General features: G+C 39.7%; 1 protein-coding gene across 3 annotated transcripts in view; it reads right to left on the bottom strand.

The window, feature by feature from the left end:
• Positions 1 to 20,685, bottom strand: part of STPG2 (sperm tail PG-rich repeat containing 2) — a 538,570-nt gene that overhangs the window by 332,962 nt on the left and 184,923 nt on the right. For 2 of the 3 annotated variants that reach the window (XR_004540512.1, XM_033957447.1), the window contains exon 10: positions 17,989 to 18,081. The exons of the other annotated variant lie outside the window; for it this stretch is intronic. Coding sequence is in view for 1 of the 2 variants with exons in the window: in XM_033957447.1 (XP_033813338.1) it covers positions 17,989 to 18,081 (93 nt within the window). In the remaining variant the exon portion in view is untranslated. The remainder of the gene's footprint in view (positions 1 to 17,988; positions 18,082 to 20,685) is intronic. 3 annotated transcript variants of the gene reach the window in all.

The raw sequence follows: 20,685 nt of genomic DNA, 5'->3' as shown, positions 1-20,685 counted from the left end.
GTCAGCTCCGGGCCCCTGAATGCAGGACCGGTAGTACTGCCCTGATGGCGGCCCTGCATATGCACCTCCCACAGCCTCACTCAGTCTGTCTCTCATACCCCCTCCCACAGTCTTCCCCCCATCTGTTTCTCTCCTATACCCCTCTTCCCACAGCCTTTACCCAGTCTGTCTGTTATACTCCTCCTCCCATAGCCTTTACCTGGTGTCTGTCTCCTATACCCCCATTCCAAGTCTGTCAGTCCCTGTGATGCTGGCAATTTTCCCCCTCACCTTGCAGGCTCTATTCCCAGAAAAAACCCAACATCTATCAGTGGCGTAACCAAAAGGCATTTTTTGGGTGGGCCAGTGGGTAGGTTGGATAATCATGCATTTGCTCTTCACTCCCCCTCCTCATGAATATTAAATAATTTAGTTGGCAAAGAGCTCCATCTCCACCAGCAGAACACATTCACAGTGTGCTGACCCATGTTTAGAAAAACGCAGCAGCCAAAGGCAGCATTCCAAGCCACTGATACCGGCACCCCAGGCATGCTCAGCTGCCAACTTTTTGAAAGATAAAAACCCAGCACCTGCCAGCGCCCTACTTTATCATTCTTCTGCCCATTTTCCGGCACCTACTTTTCAGCACAGTTTATTGAATCCGGCCCATAAAGTTAAGCAGGAATATGACTTATATATATATATATATATATATATATATATATATATATACCTTGCCTCATTTGATTTACTCAGAGATCTTCATGAATAACTGCATGACTAGAAGCATATGTTATGCTTCTGCCTATTAAGTAGGTTTTCTGAAACATCCCTTTGGATTAATACATTCTCTCAGTGTGCTGCAAATCAAATCAGTGCAGCCTGCCCAGACTCCCTTAGAGCTGCTCCATACTGATGCTCATAATAAACAGGGCATAAGGCTACAAAACTGCTACTTAGCAATCCACCGAAATCTAGTGCTCAAGTGGCAAACTGAAAAAGCAGCAGCACCCTCCAGAGAAAGCAGGACAGTACATACAGTAAGGACTTTTGTTGATTTAAGCTTTAGATGAATAATGTAGAACACTTTTCATAAGGTTGTTGCTATTTTAAATCTCCCCCATCACAGAACATAAGGAGACCCTAGCAGACCCCTATACTAGCTGCTAAGAGTAGAGTATCATGCTGAGTTTCATTAAGTTTGCTGAAAGGAGACCCAGCATGGAATTACTAAATGTTTTCATAGGCAAATGACTAAAGAGATGTGTCTATTTATAGCCTCACAGTCAGTCTTTATTAGTTGTACATAAGTTAGCTTATTATCCATACATTCTAAAATGATACACTTAAAAAAAAGACTGTAAAAAATGCCAACAGAACTGGCTAAAAGCATTCTGGGATAAAGTTGTTCTGAGGTACAGATTTGGGGAAGGACTTTTTAAAAAACTATCAGTGTGTTTGAATATCTCTCAAGTTACCGTCAGGTCTATCTTATACAGATGGAACGATTGCTTGCTGCCTAGATACTGACTTGATTGGATTGTTTTTCCAAAGTTAGTAGCCATAACAGTAATGCTGTCAAGTTTGCCATACTTCATTGGACTATGATGGAGTTCTATAAAAGACAATGTCAATGTCATGTTTGGAATAACAGTGATTCCTGGTTCCTATATGTTGTGACTCAGATACGATTCCTTCTTTTGGCTATACAGTGCACACTTTTTATATGTTTCTAGTTTATTGACTTAGACTCTTTTTTGGCATCTCTTGTTTTATGGTTAGAGATTTAATAAAGGTTATTCAAGCACAATTGGTTGTTTTGTCATCTCCACTGTTCTTTGTATCTTGGAATGAAGTGTGGTGTTTGGTTCTTCTATATCTTCTGGTAAGCTTGGTTATGGCATTTTGAATTTTTGGTCTGTTGAAGAGGTTAAGCAGTGGTTTTTCTCATGAAGTGAAGAACTAAAAATTGAGCCAAGATTGATTTATCCTCTACATGGTAATGATAAGCTCCAATTGCATTGAAGTAGATCTTTATAGAGTTTTTTTTAGACTAGACTCAGAGAGGTGCAGAAGATATTCAAGCAGTTTTTGTGTAGGACATGAGATGGAATCTATAGCCTTGCCCTCACAACAGACTGCAACAACCATTTATAATTTCTATAGCACTACCAGGCACACACAGCGCTGTACATTGTACATGCAAGAGACAGTCACTGCTCAGAAGAGCTTACAATCTAATTATGACAGACACACAGAGGGAGGTACAGACAGATATGATGGTTGGGTCAGTGTTTAAATGCAGCTTCAAATAAGTGGGTTTATTATCTGACTTTTAATACCGCTAGAGATGGAGCCTGATTTAGCGAGCCTGGAAGGTTGTTCCAAGCATGTGGCACAGCAAGGTAGAAGGGGCCGAGATAGGAATTGGCAGTAGAGAAGGGTACAGAGAGGAGGGGCTTGTCTGATGAGCGGAGTTCCTAGAAGGGAGTATAGTGAGTAACAAGAGAGGAGAAATACTGAGGAGCTGCAGAGTGAGTACACTTGAACGTCAGCAAGAGAATTTTTTTGGCTCACACTTCAACTCACTGCTATCAGTTCCTCCAATACTTCCTTTCAGCCATCCTCCAATACTTCCTTTCAGCCATAACTCTCTCCCTGAGCATCCATTCGTTTCTACAAAATGGACGCATTCAGGGATTCCAACCTCTGCTTTTTTTGACTTTCATTTCCTGACTTGGAAAGTACCACTTCTATTCTATATTACTTTTCCTATTTGAGTTGGTAAACATATTTATTTACTTATATTTATATCCCGTCCTCCCCAAAGAGCTCAGACCGGGTTACAGTGTATATTCACAGTGTTGCAATATAGAGTTTACATTATGCTGCAATATAACTTCATATAGGATTGCTTACTGATGCTGGTGAAGAGTTGAGGAAGGTAGGTTTTTACTGCTTTCCTAAAGTTAAGAAGTCCTTTAAGGACTCTGACATAAGGTGGTAGGCTGTCCCAGAGGTTTGGTAAGAAATGGAAATAGGATTATTTCCAGGCTGTCTGGGGCTGGAGGGAGTGTCCTGATGGTGGTACGAGAATGTAGTCATATTTCATCTTGGAAGCATAGTGTTCTCCAAGTTTCCAAGTTTATTCAGAATTTCTTATACCGCTTAATCATATTTCTAAGCGGTGTGCAATAATAACAAAATTTGTACAACATTCAACAAAACATAGAGCAAGGTTAAAAAACATTACAGTATTTTACTTATCATCAATTGGGGAAAATTTAGTAAAAACGAAGACTTACAATACAGACAGAAAACAAGAGGAAAAAGGGGAGGAACTACAAAATGCAAAGAAAAGAAAACAAGTATGGGAAGTACGAGAGGGTGGGGTAAAACTGCAGATAAACAGTGCAACTTAGCCCTCATAAGGGCCATTATGAATCATAAGCATCAAGGAATAAAAATGTGTTTAGCTTTGCCTTGAAGTGACCTAGGGAAGTTTCTTCATGCAGATAGTTTGGTATGGAATACCAAAGGGAGGGTGCCGTCACTGAAAAAAATGTTTGATCTTATGGTGTTGATATGGTTTAGGGATGGAACGATTTGAAGATGTTGGGTCAAAGAACAAAGAGATTTAGCTGGAGTATAAGGAATGAATAATCTGTTGATGAACTCGGGCTGACTGCTTAAATGGGTTTTGAATGTTAGAAGAAGAATTTTGTAGTTAATTCTATGTTCTACAGGCAACCAATGGGCTTTATGTAAGAGGGGGGGGTGTGACATGATCATATTTTTTTGTACCAAATATAAGTTTTACTGCCGTATTTCGTATTATTTGAAGACGCCGGATTTCTTTTTTTGTTATGCCTTTAAAGAGGGCATTGCAGTAATCTATACAAGAGATAACGGGCGAGTGAATCAAGATATTCAAAGACGCGGTTCTAGTAGTTTGGAAAGCTATCTAATCATTCTTAAACGGTGAAAGCAGCGTTCTTCCATTTGGTGCAATCCCATTGTGTGGGTGAAGAATCTTGTGTTTGGCAAAAGCTGCTGATAGAGAGTTTATTTCACAGCCCTTGATAAAGCTGGGGGCAAAACAGGGTCACTGTTGGGCTCTTTTGTGAATGCGAGAAAGAATACTGCTGGACTTTGCTTTTTTTCAAGATTAAGGTTAAGGTTGCAAGTTATGAATGATATGGGATTGTGTCTGTGAAAACTGTCTTTAAAGACACATTTTTCCAATTTTTTTTGAAGACTGCAATAGAGTGGTATACTTAAGTGGAGTTTTTATGACCAATGACTGGAGAAACTCCTATATATATAAAATATATTCAATCTCATGAAGTTGGGACTTGGAGCATGATATCTGAGGTTATTTTCCTCCATTATTTGAAACTTGTACAATGCTAATGTTCTTAGCCTGTTTTCTGGTTATATCCTATATATTTTTTTAAGCTTTGCTAGTAAGCTTATATAGTTTATTCCTTTTTATAACTTTAGTAAAAATATAAGTTTACATCTTTGTCCAAAAGCATTACATAGTAGACATATTATGGGCGATATTGTCCGATAGTACCCCTGCTGCAAGGAAGGAGAATATTCATTTGGCATCCCTACTAATTAAAGTGTAAAATTAAGTAAAATGGATTTTCCAAATTTAAGAAAGCAGTCATATTTTGTTGATATAAATAATGTAAAGTTTATAGCCTGCATATTGTTAGGTAATATGCAAAATGCAGGTAATAGCTATTTATTGTGGTAATGAACATTTCACCCAATTAAATGAGTAATGTTCCAGAAGCCCACTATGTCCTAACAGCCTTGAAAATAGTGTCAAACAGCTGTTAAACTTATGCTGATGATGCCCATGTTTGCCTGCTGTTAAAATGTCAAGTATTTAGTAACAAAAAAACATTCCACATTGGGTTGATTTATAGACATATGAACAGGTGAATCATGTTCTCTGAGGTTAGAAATAGGACTAGTGAAACTTTATATCTTCTATTTTGTTTGTCAATTCATGTGAAAAAGGAAATTGTGTAGCAAAGATATTTTAGCTAATGAAAATGTAACAGTTTTAAAATAGGAAAAAATAAAACATTGACATTTCATTGTAATTTCAAAATGTAGGACAACATGAAGAGGCGATAATCTGCAAATATTCTCACAGGCAGAAACACAGAGCAGGCCAATGATATCAAGGAAACTGCAATTTATTAGATAAGCCAAACCTGAAGTAGCCACGTTTCGCCCTCAGACTGCATCAGGGAGAAATGCTAAAATTCAATTAAAAACAAAATATATAAACATACATAGTATCCAGCATTTCCCTTCCCCTCCAGCATCTCTCTTCTCCTCAACTACCATGAGGTATTTTCACCTTCCTCTCCCTTGCCTCCTTCTTCCAGGACTGTGACACTGCAGCGTGTCAGGTTGATTAACAGTCGGGCTGGCCAATGCCAATCCTCCCCTTACCGGGCTAGTCAGCACAAATGACGTGGATAAGATTGCATGCTATTTGTGCTGAGCATAAACTGGTAAAACTCAATCGCTCCTAACTCAGTATTTTTTTTACCGGTTTGCAGGAGCTTTGAGCATCAGGGCTAGAGAGGTTTTTCTCCTTACAAACTACAATGACAGCTTCTTTATAGTAAGCAAGATGTATAAAGACCCCCAAATGTTGGAAGGTCCAATTTCTTGATTCTATAAACAATGCCTAGTAGAGTTAGGCGCTGTTGAGTGCTGTTTATACAATCAGGTCCAAAGTGTATCTGAATTCAAGAAAGCTTGGAACAAGTACATTGGATCTCTAAGGGAAAGGTGGGGTTAGTAGATGGCATGGTTAGGCAGACCAGATAGACTATATGGTCTTTATCTGCCTTCATTTTTTTTTCTGTTTCTATCCAATCTGCTTTTGGAATATAGTAGCATAGTAAATGACAGCAGATAAAGACCTGAATGATCGATCCATCCAGTTTGCCCAACAGTCACACTCATTATTAATTAAATTGTCTTCTGGGTTCCAACTACTGGAGTTGCCGTCGAAGCCCATTGCAGCCTTTCCAAACCATCTCTCATTTGCAGGACACAAACTGTAAAAGTCTGCCTGGAACTGTCCTCATGTTCCAAATTACTCCAACCCATCCTAAACAGAACTGCCATAAACAGGACACAGACCATGCAAGTCTGCCTTAGTTCTTCACAGCCAGAGTCGTCATCTAAGCACCCCTGGATACATCAAACACACATGCAACACACATCAAACACACATTTACATTTTGTTTTTGTTCATACCATTCTTTCTCTAATTAGAGATCTTCTGTGTTCATCTCAAGCCTTTTAGAATTCACTCGTTTTCGCCTCCACCACCTCCCTTAGGAAGGTATTCCAGGCATCAACCACCCTCTTTGTATAAAAATATATCCTGACATTACTCTTCAGTTTACTGCTCCACAACCTCAATTCATGTCCTCTAATTTTACCATTTTCCTTTCTCTGGAAAAGATTTGTTTCTACATTAATACCTTTCAAATATTTACATATTTGTACCATATCTCCCCTTTCCCTCCTCTCTTCTATAATATACATATCCAGATCTTCTAGTATCTTCTTGTATGTTTTTTGGTGTAAGACCCATACCATTTTTTTTTTTTTTTTTTTACTTCCACTGGACCGCTTCAAGTCTTTTTACATCCTTAGCCAGATATGGTATCCAAATCTGAATAAAATGTTCCAAGTGGGGCCTAACAAATGACTTGTACAGAGAGGATCAACTGCTCCTTTCTTCCACTAGTTACGCCTTACTCTATACAGCCTAGCATCCTTCTAACTTACAGCCACCTTGTCACACTGTTTTGTCACCTTCAGATTCTCAAACACTATCACCCCGAGGTCCCTCTCCTTGTCTGTGCATATCGTCCTCTCACCTCCTAGCAATATGGCTTTCTTGGAATTCAGCTGCCCAAGTGCATCACTCTGCATTTCTTTGCACTAAATTTTAAACTGCCAAACATTAGACCATTCTCTAACTTTTGCAGATTCTTTTCATGTTTTCTACTCCCTCTGGGATGCCTGCTATATTACAAATATATTAGCAAAGTAAATGAGAGCAGATAAAGACCTGAACAATCCATCAAGTCTGCCCATTAGTTATATGCATTATAAATTCATAATTAAATTAAAAATGTTTTTGTTTGATATTTCTGGACCATAGACCATAAAGTAATGGCTGCTTCAGTGGCATAGCGAGGGTGAGTGGCTCCCGGGGCAGTGGTGCCCTTCCCCCACCCTCTTCTCTATCCCCTGCTCCTTCCTGACCCCCCCCCCTCCACAGTGTGTATACACCTCTTCCCTTCCCCCATACCTTTAAAATTTTCTAGATGAGAGCAACATCACAAACTTGCTGCCTGCGCTGTGTTGGCTATCCCTCTGATATCACTTGCTAGGTGCTGGGCCCGGAAGTGATGTCAGAGAAAGGTGACACTGACGCGGGCAGCAAGTTCATAATGCTGCTCACGTAAGGAAAATTAAAGAGGTACGAGAGGAGGGAAGGGAAGAGAAGAGAAGGGGCATACACGTGCAGCAGGTGGGGCGGAGAGAAGGATGGGTGGCAGTGCCCCTAGCAAGACTGCACCCAGGGTGGACCATCCCCCTGCCCTCCCTTACTACACCACTGAGCTGCTTGAAGGTGTTTAATCCATACTTGTGTTTAATCCAATTAACTGGTTGGAATGGAGCTCAGAAATACCTAGGATTTTTGACTTAGAAAAGTAGAAATAGGTCAAAAGCCACCATCTGATGATCTGACTAGCAGAACTGAGCAGTCTTCATAATTCCAATGGGCAGATCTTACAGCAAATGCTGTAGACAAAGCAGTGCTGTAACAAGCTATGTGTGGGCAGTGTGGCCACACAAGGCGCAAGGGACGTGGGAGCTCCAGAATTGTGTCCTGTCCATTGTCTTCTCTGCTTGGCTACGATGTAATGGGCAGGATAGGAGCTCCAGGTGGCGTGGTACAGGCATATTTCCAGCTCCATACAGTCCTGAGACAGAGAGTACCAAATCTACTGTTTATCTTGCAGCATTTGCTGATCTGCTGATTAGGTTAAAATGGGGACCTCCATAAATTGCATATGGAGTTCAATTTCAGGTAATTTGTGAGTATGTTGATAATGTGTAGGACTAGATCCTTGAAAATTCAAGAATAATCTCTAAAAAGTATTAAAATAAGGATAAAACTACTAAGGAAAAGAGCAAATTGCAACTTGATACTTCAGGAGTTCCATGGTAATCATGAAGGAGCAGGTAATCACATTAATCACAATTAAATTTTTTCACATCCCTTAAATATATAGCATGTTAATCGTGTTATTAATGCACTAAGGGGGTCCTTTTATTAAGGTGCGCTAACCGATTTAGCGCATGTTAAATGCTAAGGCATCCATTATATCCTATAGGCATCTTAGCATATAGCGCGCGCTAATCTTTAGCGCATGCTAAATCGATTAGTGCACCATAATAAAAGGACCCCTAAATATATAGCCATAGTTAAAACATATTTTTAAGTTCTTTAATTTTTACTGAATTATATTTAAGATTGTAACAAATACAGTAACCAGTATATAAAGAATAAAACAATCAGAAAGATGGCAACAAGGCCAATAATAAATAATCATAAAAGAAAGCATGGATATACTTGGTTAATAGTATAACAACTGAGTTATTACTTCATATAATCAGTTAATAAGGCAGTGAACTATGTTTGAGTGGTTCCCTATTTTTAAGTATATTCTGTTATCTATTCAAACTAGACCAGAGCATGTAGACAAACATGATTTAATGAAAAAGTCGGTATGGGTTCAGCCGAGGGAGATCTTGCCTCACCAATTTGCTTGACTTCTTTGAAGGTGTGAATAAACATGTGGATAAAGATGAACCGGTTGATGTAGTGTATCTAGATTTTCAGGAAGCTTTTGACAAAGTTCCTCATGAGAGGCTCCTGAGAAAATTAGAGTCATGGGATAGGTGACAAAGTTCAGTTGTAGATTAGGAACTGGTTATCGGATAGAAAACAGAGGATAGGATTATATGCTAATTTTTCTCAATGGAGGAGAGTAAACAGTGGAATGCCACAAGGATCTGTACTGGGACCGGTGCTATTTAACTTATTTATTTAACTTATTTAACTTATTTATAAATGATCTGACAATTGGAACAAAGAGTGAGGTGATTAAATTTGCAGATAACACTAAACTGTTCAAAGTTGTTAAAACGCATGCGGATTGTGAAACATTGTAAGCAGACCTTAAGAAATTGGAAGACTGGATATCCAAGTGGCAGATGAAATTTAATATGGACAAATGCAAAGTGATGCACATTGTGAAGAATAACCCAAGAACACTAAAACAGGGGAAACAAATCCACAAAAATCAAACAAGCAAGAGCAAAAGTGGAAATGTCCAATCAGAATGGTGCACAAAAAGTGTCTTTCAACTTATCTGATAAATCCAAATGTCTTTATTCATCCAAAATAACTCATTCATCCAAAGTAACTCAATGACTCGACATGATCATGTTTCGGCCACCCAGCCTGCATCAGGAGTCTTAGGAGTCTTTGGGTATCAATTGGATAAATATGCTCTAAAACACAACGATCTTGCTCCGAATCTTGTGAAACTATAAACCAACACAAATACTTATCTTAATCAATGTATTAAACTGTTTGGAGCGCCTCCAAACAGTTTAATACATTGATTAAGATAAGTATTTATAAGATTAACATTACAATCGAAAAATAGTTAAGAAAGATTAAAAACTACATAATATTGATCCTATGACGATCGGGTGCTTGTGATTTGTTCACAAAAAACAATTGGCCTTTTGTAGCCCTCTGAGGATCTTGTTTATATAATATAAAAAGAAGAAAACTTTGAAGACTGGAGGTTAATTGTTGGTGGTTATTTGATTGGTACCAGTCTATGAATAGCCAGTGACTCTGAACTAAAAAACATCTTAAGCATCCAATCCCTATCTGAATCAATTGCAAATTGTACTATTAGTATAGCAGGGACCTGAGTCTCAGTATCGGACCTCTCAAGAAATTGTGTCAAATCCAAACTATCCGCAGAAAAATTCTGCTGGTTTGGATTTGGATTTTGAGATTTAGCTCTCGTTGGCAGGTAATATATTTTTGAGAGAGGTGGATACAAGGTTTCTGTTACCTTCAAAATTTCAGACAAATATCTTTTAAACATAGCTAGGGCAGTTATAAATTGGACTTTCGGAAAATTAATAATCCAGAGATTACATCTCCTAACAGAGTTTTCCAACATTTCCTTTTTAAAGTGCAAACTAGCACTGTCCTTGGCCCGTCAGAGCTTGTACTTCCAACATTTTTAGTTTGGTCTCAATGTCAAACGTTTTATTCTCCAGCCTTGATACTTTATTTTTAAATTCCAAATTTTCTGAAAGAACAGTAGTACTGTGTGAGGATAAATCTTGAATTTGATTCCCCAATGAAGTTTGCATATTTGATATGGCCTCCCATATGGATTCCATAGTAACTACCTTGGGCCTTTGTAAGGGAACAATCTCAGTTCCAAAATTCCCTGCAGTTCTCACAATACCAGTAACCACCTCAGTTATCAAAGAAACTTCTTGGGCTCCCAGAGTACCTGTAGCCTCCAGAGTGTTTGAAGAAGCTGCTTGAGCTTGCTGTGATCTCATCACCGCTTGCTGGGATCTTGAACACTCCTCCTTCCCCCTTCCAGGGTCTGTCCTCCCACTCAGAGAGGACAGCAAGAGGGCATCCCAAACCAGCAAGTCAGGAAACGACTCCTCCTTCGCAATGGGGCAGTTAGATGGACTCCGCTCATCTGGAGATAAGGTGGCAGCCTCGAAGGAGAAGTCTCGCGCCTCAGCTTGCATGCTCTCTCCATCCATGGCAATCTCCGGTTGTGGGGTTCATGAGCCACGATCGACAAAGACATCCATCGGGCCTAATGGTGCTGCTGCCTCAACATGAAAACCTGTATTTTCGACTTCCTCTTCACCATATCATATGGAAACCTTCACCACAAGGACGACGTCTCCGTAGATACCTCAGACCGCCATCTTGGGTAAGCTCCGCCTGAATTTACGCAGGAGGAGAATTCTAATACAAGGTCATATATACTTTCCTTTTGCAAATTGCCCAAGGAAAAGAAACCCATAAAGCACTGTATCACAAATTGTGTGGCACAGCACACTAGTATACTGTGGTGAGATTCTGTGTGTGCCGTGAGATGCTAGTGAGGAGAGGCGTTGGCACCAGCTGACTGCCTATAGGACGTGCCTCTTCCCCCCTGCCATACCCACACACTGGCATAGTAATAGGAAGCTCAGAGCCCTGTCTGGATGGCCTGCGCACATGCGTGGGCATCAACCTGATGACATCGCACATGCATGTAACGTCATTGCGTCGATGCCCGTGCCTTCCAAGTTTATTGTGGCATGGCTTCAAAAGGTTTGCGAGACACTGCCATAAAGATCTGAATCTGTTTTTTATGAAGGCAGTTTTATGGTGAAACCTGTATACATCATTGCCTTTCCAAATCTATCCTTGCCTTGGGAACGCCATAGCAAATATGTAAGGAAAAGTATGTGCCTTGTGGAATGACTTGCTACTTCTATCTGCTTACAGGATGAGCAATTTTTAAAAAATATTTTCACCCAGGTAAGTAACTTTTGAATGCAGCCCCCTCCTATATTTTAAACTATATGAACATGCAACAGATTAAGAGCTCTGCAGTAAGTCTACCTGAATCATTTGCAGATAGCTAATGTTAGACTGTTAAAATTAAAAGAGTTCATTAAAAAAAATATCCAGCTCTCACTTTAAAATGACAGAAGAATAGATATGAATTATTAGCAATTACAGTAGCAGTGTTAAGGTATAATGCAGTCATATTAATACTGAACAGTTAAGTTGAAATATGCAAAACAAATGCTAAGCACAATTTAGAAAAGCACATTCATAGTCATACTTTGCAATCCATCCTGAATAATTCACAAGCAATTTCATGGACATAGCCAGATTTATACATAAAAAGGCTGCTGTTATATCATGTAAGTCATATTCTATTAGCAATTATGGAATGGTATGTTGCTGTATTTGCTTTTCTACTCTTCTAAGAATGCCTATAGGATTATGTGATACAGTTTTTGTCATCATTATCTCTGTGCTACAGTGACATACAAATCAAGAAGTCAGGTAAAGACCTATTTGTAAACAGTCTTCCAATTTTCCTAAATTTAAAGTGCTTAAGGTATTTTAATACTGATAAAAGATGATGCATAATTGGGTTTTCTTTTGCTCTACAGCACAGCCTATAAAACTCATGAAACTAGAAATTCTAGCATGTTCTTTTATTATAAAAATCTGAAATTTTCAATTTTCCAAGGTACCAAACATTGCTGTGTTTAATACACTGAGCTGAATCGACTCATGGTAATCATAATTTCTAAGTGAAAGTGGGAGTTAACTAGTTCAGGGTGTTTACTTGAGAATGGGGACTGTTGTCCCCACTGCTTTTTAAACATCTATTTAAGGGCTGCCCAAGTCCGGTCCTCCAGATCTACTGGCAGACCAGGTTTTCAGGATATCCACAATGAATATGCATGAGAGAGATTTGTATATCAAGAAGGCAGTGCAGGCAAATCTCTCGCATACATATTCATTGTGGATATCCTGAAAACCTGGTCTGCCAGTAGATCTGGAGGACCAGACTTGGGCAGCCCTGACCTATTTATACCCTATTGATCAAATTGTTCAGGAATTTGGTTTGGCACCCTGAGGTTGCAAGTTCAATCCCAGCCTGCTCCTTGTGACTCTGGGCAAGGCACTTAACCCTCTAGTGGACAAAGCAATGGGACCAGACGGGATCCATCCCAGGATACTAAGGGAGCTCAGAGAGATTCTGGCGAGTCCTATTAAAGACTTGTTCAACAAATCTCTGGAGACGGGAGTGATCCTGGGGATTGGAGGAGAGCGGATATGGTCCCTATTCATAAAAGTGGTCACAGGGATGAAGCAGGAAACTACAGGCCGGTGAGCCTCACTTCAGTTGTTGGTAAAATAATGGAAGTGTTGCTGAAAGAAAGGATAGCGTACTTCCTTGAATCTAATGGGTTATAGGATCCGAGGCAACATGGCTTTACAAAAGGTAAATCGTGCCAAAGGAACCTGATTGAATTTTTTGATTGGGTGACCAGAGAGCTGGATCGAGGACATATGCTAGATGTAATTTACTTGGATTTCAGCAAAGCCTTTGATACAGTTCCTCATAGGAGGCTTTTGAACAAACTTGAAGGGCTGAAGTTAGGACCCAAAGTGGTGAACTGGGTCAGAAACTGGCTGTCGGACAGATGCCAGAGGGTGGTGGTTAATGGAAGTCGCTCGAAGGAAGGAAAGGTGAGTAGTGGAGTCCCTCAGGGATCGGTGCTAGGGCAAATCCTGTTCAATATGTTTGTGAGTGACATTGCTGAAGGGATAGAAGGAAAAGTGTGCCTTTTTGCAGATGATACCAAGATTTGTAACAGAGTAGACACCGAAGAGGGAGTGGAAAATATGAAAAAGGATCTGTAAAAGTTAGAGGAATGGTCTAATGCCTGGCAACTAAAATTCAATGCAAAGAAATGCAGAGTAATGCATTTGGGGATTAATAATAGGAAGGAACCGTATATGCTGGGAGGAGAGAAGCTGATATGCACGGACGGGGAGAGGGACCTTGGGGTGATAGTGTCCGAAGATCTAAAGGCGAAAAAACAGTGTGACAAGGCAGTGGCTGCTGCCAGAAGGATGCTGGGCTGTATAAAGAGAGGCGTAGTCAGTAGAAGGAAGAAGGTGTTGATGCCCCTGTACAGGTCATTGGTAAGGCCCCACTTGGAGTATTGTGTTCAGTTTTGGTGACCGTATCTGGTGAAGGACGTAAGAAGACTTAAGGCGGTGCAGAGGAGGGCGAAGAAAATGATAGGAGGCTTCCGCCAGAAGACGTATAAGGAGAGACTGGAAGACCTGAATATGTATACCTAGAGGAAAGGAGAGACAGGGGAGATATGATTCAGACGTTCAAAAACTTGAAGGATATTAACGTAGAACAAAATCTTTTCCAGAGAAAGGAAAATGGTAAAACCAGAGGACATAATTTGAGGTTGAGGGGTGGTAGATTCAGGGGCAATGTTAGGAAATTCTACTTTACGGAGAGGGTAGTGGATGCCTGGAATGCGCTCCCGAGAGAGGTGGTGGAGAGTAAAACTGTGACTGAGTTCAAAGAAGCGTGGGATGAACACAGAGGATTTAGAATCAGAAAATAATATTAAATATTGAACTAAGGCCGGTACTGGGCAGACTTGCACGGTCTGTGTCTGTATATGGCCGTTTGGTGGAGGATGGGCTGGGGAGGGCTTCAATGGCTGGGAGGGTGTAGATGGGCTGGAGTAAGTCTTAACAGAGATTTCGGCAGTTGGAACCCAAGCACAGTACTGGGTAAAGCTTTGGATTCTTGCCCAGAAATAGCTAACAAGAAAAAAATTTAAAAATTTAAATTGAATCAGGTTGGGCAGACTGGATGGACCATTCGGGGTCTTTATCTGCCATTATCTACTATGTTACTATGTTATTGCCCCAGGTAACGCAGTTACATTGTGAGCCTGCTGGGATAGATAAGGAAAATATACTCCTTAACCCCCTATTTGTCCGTTGACTAGATTATAAACTCTACTGAGCAGGGACTGCCTCTTAAATGTTTAAGTGTAGAGCTCTGCGTACGTCTAGCAGCGCTATAGAAATGATAAGTAGTAGTAGTAGTAGTAGGAAAATACTTAAAAGTACCTGATTATTATTCAATGCATTGTAAACCACTTTGGGTGACTCTCTTCATGAAAAATGGTTAACAAATCCCAATAAATAAATAAATGCTTGTATCTGAAGTGACGATTCCAGCACACATACCTCATTACTTAATCCATGCATCTTCAGGTCCAGAGGGAACTGTAATTTTAAAAAGCTTGACATGGAGAGAAGGGAGCATGCTATTTCACCTCACATGTGCATTGGAAGAGCTTTTTAACATTGCTACTCCCATTCTCCATACACATTCTAATCCTCTACCACCAGCAGCACATTCCCCTCCCCATGGCATTAAAAGTCCCTAACCAGGGAGATCACGTGATAACCACAGCATGAACATGACTAGCTCCACAGAGGCTGCTAAATCTTCATAAAACATGTTATGGTCTGTTGATATTGCTGAATAAAATTATTGGTTATACATTCCATCTCTCCTGGACATTTTGATTCACTTCAGGTGGTAATTTGTAGAAGGTATATCAAGCAAGTCCCACAAAGGAACTGTAGAGAAACCACATTTAGAAGAAGCCAAGATGGTAGCAAACAGAGAACTGCTGCTTATGTCAGATAAGGTGGCTCAATATTTAACATAGTGTGTGAAAGCCCTCTTGGAGGAAAATGTCACAACTATAATCTACCTTGCATGATATGAAGCAAATGCTAACAACTCGGTTTAGTAAACTTGCAGAAGCGAAGCATCAGATTTCTGCACAGAAGCTGTAAGTAACAGCAACACAATAAATTAGAAGAGAGGCTTGATGAACATGAAATCCATAGCCACAGAAATAACTTGAGGCTTGTAGGTCTCTCTGAAGCTGTGCCTGATAAGGACGTGCCTCTTATTTTTGAAAAAGAGCTCCCGGAGAAGTTGGGTCTAAATGAGAGCAGGTCCCAATTCCCGGTTAAGCGCACATGTTGTGTAGGCCCATAGGTATGAGAAAGTATAAGAAGGAGGTCAACCTAGAGTGGTGATTGCGAGATACCTCAATTATGTGGGCAAAGGAGCGATGCTGCGGGCCTATCATGCAAACCAACCACTAGAGATCAGAAGTCAGAAACTCTTGGAGGACTTTACACTCACAGCACAAGTGTCAGCCCAACAATGTGTGATGGCACCTTGTTGCACTCAATTAGTGAACTGAGGTATTTGATTCTCTATTCAATATTTGGCTTGAGTCAGAATTTCCCAAAATGGTTTGATTAAATCCTGTGCTAAATTGCAAGAGTTGAAAGATTCTCAGGTCCTTAGGAGATGATGTGGAGCAAACTCATCCTATACCCTATTTAGACTTTAATTTCTATGAATGAATAGAATGAAAATGATATAAAATTACTTGCTTGTTTTTATGTGCGTGCGCTGAAGGAAAGTGGAGAGAGAGTGGGCTGAAGACGCTGAAGGGAAATGGGGAAGAGAGAGTGGGGAGAAGACGCTGATTTATAAATTGACAATTGTACAGAATATTGTTTCTTTTTATACTTTAATATAATAAGTTCAATATAAAACAATTCAAGGCTTGTGTGGATGGAATCAGGTGGTTTGTGGGGATGAGGACCGAGCTTACGGGGATTAGTCCAATAAAATGGTATTTTCATATTTCTCATTATTTGTTTTATTTTTATTTGTTAATTTGTAAAGTGGTGATTGTTATGTATCAGTTTTTTCAAATTTACATCTACTGTCTTTATATTTTGCACAGTATTAGAGGACATGTATTACTGTTTTTGTGATGTTGTGGTGTTGCATTTTATGCAGAGTCTGGTTTCTTGGTAGTTCAGTTTAACTTTTGTCTACATATTTCTATTTTTAGTTTGTGATTATTCCATATTGGGCAAAGGTGTATCTGTCTGTGTGTATGAAAGGAACATGGCTTTCTGATAGCATCGACTGTACTGGATCAATTGACTGTGCAGGATCTGGTTTGTTTAGTTTTACAATGTATGTGTTGGTGTTCTAGTGCTCACTGAAGTATTTAAGATGCTGCCTTTTCCTAGGTACACTCTTGTTGTGCGATATGTAGATTGTTATTAAAAATCATATTTTTCATATAGATGGGGGGGGTGTCAAAAAATGATGGGCCCCAGGTGTCACATATGCTAGGTATGCCACTGGTGAGGAGAAGACTTTAGGGGCAGACAAAATTATAGGTCATGTTGGGAATTAGAGGGAGAAAGAACTGCAGTTGGAGTGAGAGGGAAATCAGGAGACTGGAGCCTGAGAAAGGAAAAGGCAGAAAGGGATTTCAGGCATTATGATGGAGAAATTCCTACACAAAACACTACAAATAAACGCTGCAGAATGTTAAAATATTGTGTGCAGAATTTTCATTTTTTGGGCAAAGAATTCCACCAGAAATAATATTATCACATTTAATTTATCTGGATGCTCCTTCCCAATGGCCATGGAGACCAGACATTAACTTGGATTCTTATAATTGTCTTGTAGTTCTATTTATATTGATCATATGTGCAGAGATTAGTCACCTGTTTCCTGACTATAATGCTAGTGTCTCAGCAGTGCTGCTCTGGAGTTCCCAATTGCTCCAAGATGCTCTGAATGGATATCTGTTTCCTGTCTTCTAATGAATGCTTTTATTCATTGGCAAACATATTCCTGGCCTTGCCTAGATCCCACTTACTTTTGCTCTTTTGACACCAAGTTCCAAATGGTAGCAGTAATCTCAGGGTACTTGGGCAAGAGGCCAGGGCACCAAATAAGGGCAGATGTGATCTCATGATACTACCGTTGGAGGGTAGGTGTAAATGCCAATGTCTAAAATTTTTACTAGTGATATCTATTGTGCTTCTAGAATGGGAACTACAAGTCACTTGTAGGCCCACCAAAACTACATCCTCTTAACACTCTACCCATGCCCCCTTGCAATCTAGATGTAATATGGATGGCAACTTTCTGCCTTTACAAGCTTATGAACAGATCTGCATTATTTAATAGCTGCTAATTACACATGAGGATCCTTCTAAAATAAAGGTTAAGTGTAGATGTAAAGTAGGAAATCAGCTATTGTAGCCAAGGTGGGAAAGGTTGGTTGGTTTTTCTGCTCCCCACACCCCAACCAGAAAGCTGTTCTGCTAATCCTGAAGTGTATGCTGAGTTATCCTACCTTTCCAACTAGTAGAACACCGAGTCTGTCTGTTGCAGATGCAAAAACTGATGATCTTTGATTCTTATTTACGTCTTCAGTATTACTTTTGACCTGAAAATAGCAAAAATAACACAACATGTCACTTTAATTCTATTACATCAGCAATGTGTTTTAAAACAAAAGTTCATTATTTTAAATGCAATGAAAAATAATATTAAATACCAAAGCAAAACATGTGATTTACAAATGTTTGGTACCCATTTGTATGTGTTCTTAGTAACTATTTCATAGTTCAAATGTATTTGATATAATGCAAATCATTGGAGTGGAAGAGAAAAATAATGTTTAGTATAGTGGGCTGAGAACCAGGGGAACTGGGTTCAGTTTCCCAGTGTGTTTTACTTAACCTTCCATTGCCTCAGATACAAAGGAACCCTTAGATTCTGAGCCCAGTAAGGACAGAAGAAAGTCACTCACCTGTAATAGGTGTTATCCAAGAAGAGCAGGCAGATATTCTCACATGTGGGTGATGTCATCCACAGAACCCAGCAACCAGAGGAACCGACAATGGCTGGAACAATCTTTAGAGGCCCGAAAGACCAGGAAGGTCATGTGATGAAGAACAGAGGTGTAAGAACAGTGCCTGGAAGACCAGAAGAGCCTGGGAGTGGAGAAGTGAAGGGCAATGACCGCTTGGCCCATTCACACTCCCTTTGAACCACTTGTGTCTTCAGCTCTCCAACATCTCACTTGGAAAGTAGTATTTCTCATATCTCTCACATCTGCATGCTGAGTCAGTGAACTTCAAGCACATGTCAGATCCACCTTATACAACATTCTACCACGATAGGGTAGTTCTTTGCACTTATCCCAAGTTTCTCCTGAAGATCATCTCAGAATTTTATCTAAACCAGTCCATAATTCTCCCAGTCTTCTTTCCAAAACCACATTCTTACCCTGGTGAAGCTGCACTTCACACATTGGACTCTAAATGTACTCTAGCTTATTATTTAGATCAGACCAAGCCTCACAGAACTTCTACTCAGTTGTTCCTGTCATTTGATACTAACAGATTTGGAACACCAGTCACAAAGAGAACCATCTCCACAAAACTGGCAGACTATCTTCTTTTGTTATGCTTGGGCTTAGCTGACGCTTGAAGGCTGTATCACTGCACATAAGGTTCGAGCAATGGATACTTCAATAACCCATCTACGTTCCATTCCCATTGAGAACATCTGTAAAGCAGCCATCTGGTCCTCAATTCATACATTCACACACAACTATTGTTTGGAGAATCATTCCAGACGGGATAGTCAGAAGATGACAAGTGATATGATCCAGAGAGTTGAGAGTATACCATATTGTGTAACGAGTCCATTTAAAATGTTAGCAGCATTGTGACAAAAGAAGGTAGTGGAGTCATAATTGGAGCTATAGCTACTCCAATAGAGTAAAGCAAACTGGCTGCCAAATATTTGTTTCTGTGCCGTCCCCATTAGTGATTTTCTGTTATTATTATTATTATTACTATTTCTTGGCCTCCTATTGATTGTGAGCAAAATAACAGTAATTTTCTTCTTTAAGTGGTGGGGGGATATTTTTTTTCTCCTACCATGAATGAGATGTATTTTCTGAATCTGTATTCAAGTATTTGATTATGCTTGTTTGTTATTGAAAAATTCACAAATAAATATTTTTTTTTAAATGGTAGCAGCACTGCATGAAGGTTTTTTAGAAGCTTCCATGATGGCTGACACTTGTGTAGATAGTGGAGAATCATCTAGGTGCTGGGAAAGAGATAACATGCTGTGAGAGCTAACGAACATAGATTGGGATGGAGAAGAGAGCCCTCATTCTGTGTGAGCAACGTTGGGAAGACTTGAAGTATGATGGATTCCTGTACACTGAATTGTAGGAGGAAAGGGAACTATAATTGATGCGGCCACCAAGGTGCTATAAGAATTATGGTGGCCTGTTCTTGGCAAAGTTTGAGAAAAGTTTTCCTGACTAGAGGAACTGGAGGAAAAGCATGAAGAAACTTGTCTTGCCAGTCAAGGAGAAAGACATTGGACTCCAGGTGATTGGGTGTGCAGAGTCTGGAACAGAAGACTACTCTATAAGTTTTACACTGTGTAGCAGCAGAAGGACACAATCCGGCAATATTTACTGTCCACCGATTTGTTGTACTCATTTCTTGATACCCACAGTTCTCAACAATTGTGACTTTATCCCATCTGGACCCCTGAGAAAGGAGTATTTCTCTGAAACAGGGCCCGTGTCGGATCCCGCTTTTTCACACATGAGAACCACCATTGAGATCATCATATTTAATTAATTTTAATAAAGTAGCCTGGTGCTTTGTACATCGCCCCTGTAGTTCTTTCCTTTTGTTATTCATCGTTTGTCTTGTTTTCTGCAAACTAGTTGGATTGTTTCTTTTGTTTTAACTGTTTGGTTTAACCACAGAAAGGCAAACAGATAAAATACTAGCTGAGAACCATCGGTCAAGAGTAATTCATAGGAGGGGTCTAAACACCCACGCAGAGTTACGACTCAGTTTATTTTTAGTTATTAATCCACTAGCTTTTATATCTTTAGTGACCCCTGAGGAAGACAACATTGTCAAAACAAGAACCGTGTTGAGTCCATAGCTGCCAACATTTTGGGTTCTAGATATATTTTATGTGGATTATTAAATTGTACTTTTAATAA

Source organism: Geotrypetes seraphini, chromosome 1, assembly GCF_902459505.1.
Source record: "Geotrypetes seraphini chromosome 1, aGeoSer1.1, whole genome shotgun sequence".
NCBI lineage: Eukaryota > Metazoa > Chordata > Amphibia > Gymnophiona > Dermophiidae > Geotrypetes > Geotrypetes seraphini.
This window is presented reverse-complemented; position numbering and strand designations above follow the sequence as displayed.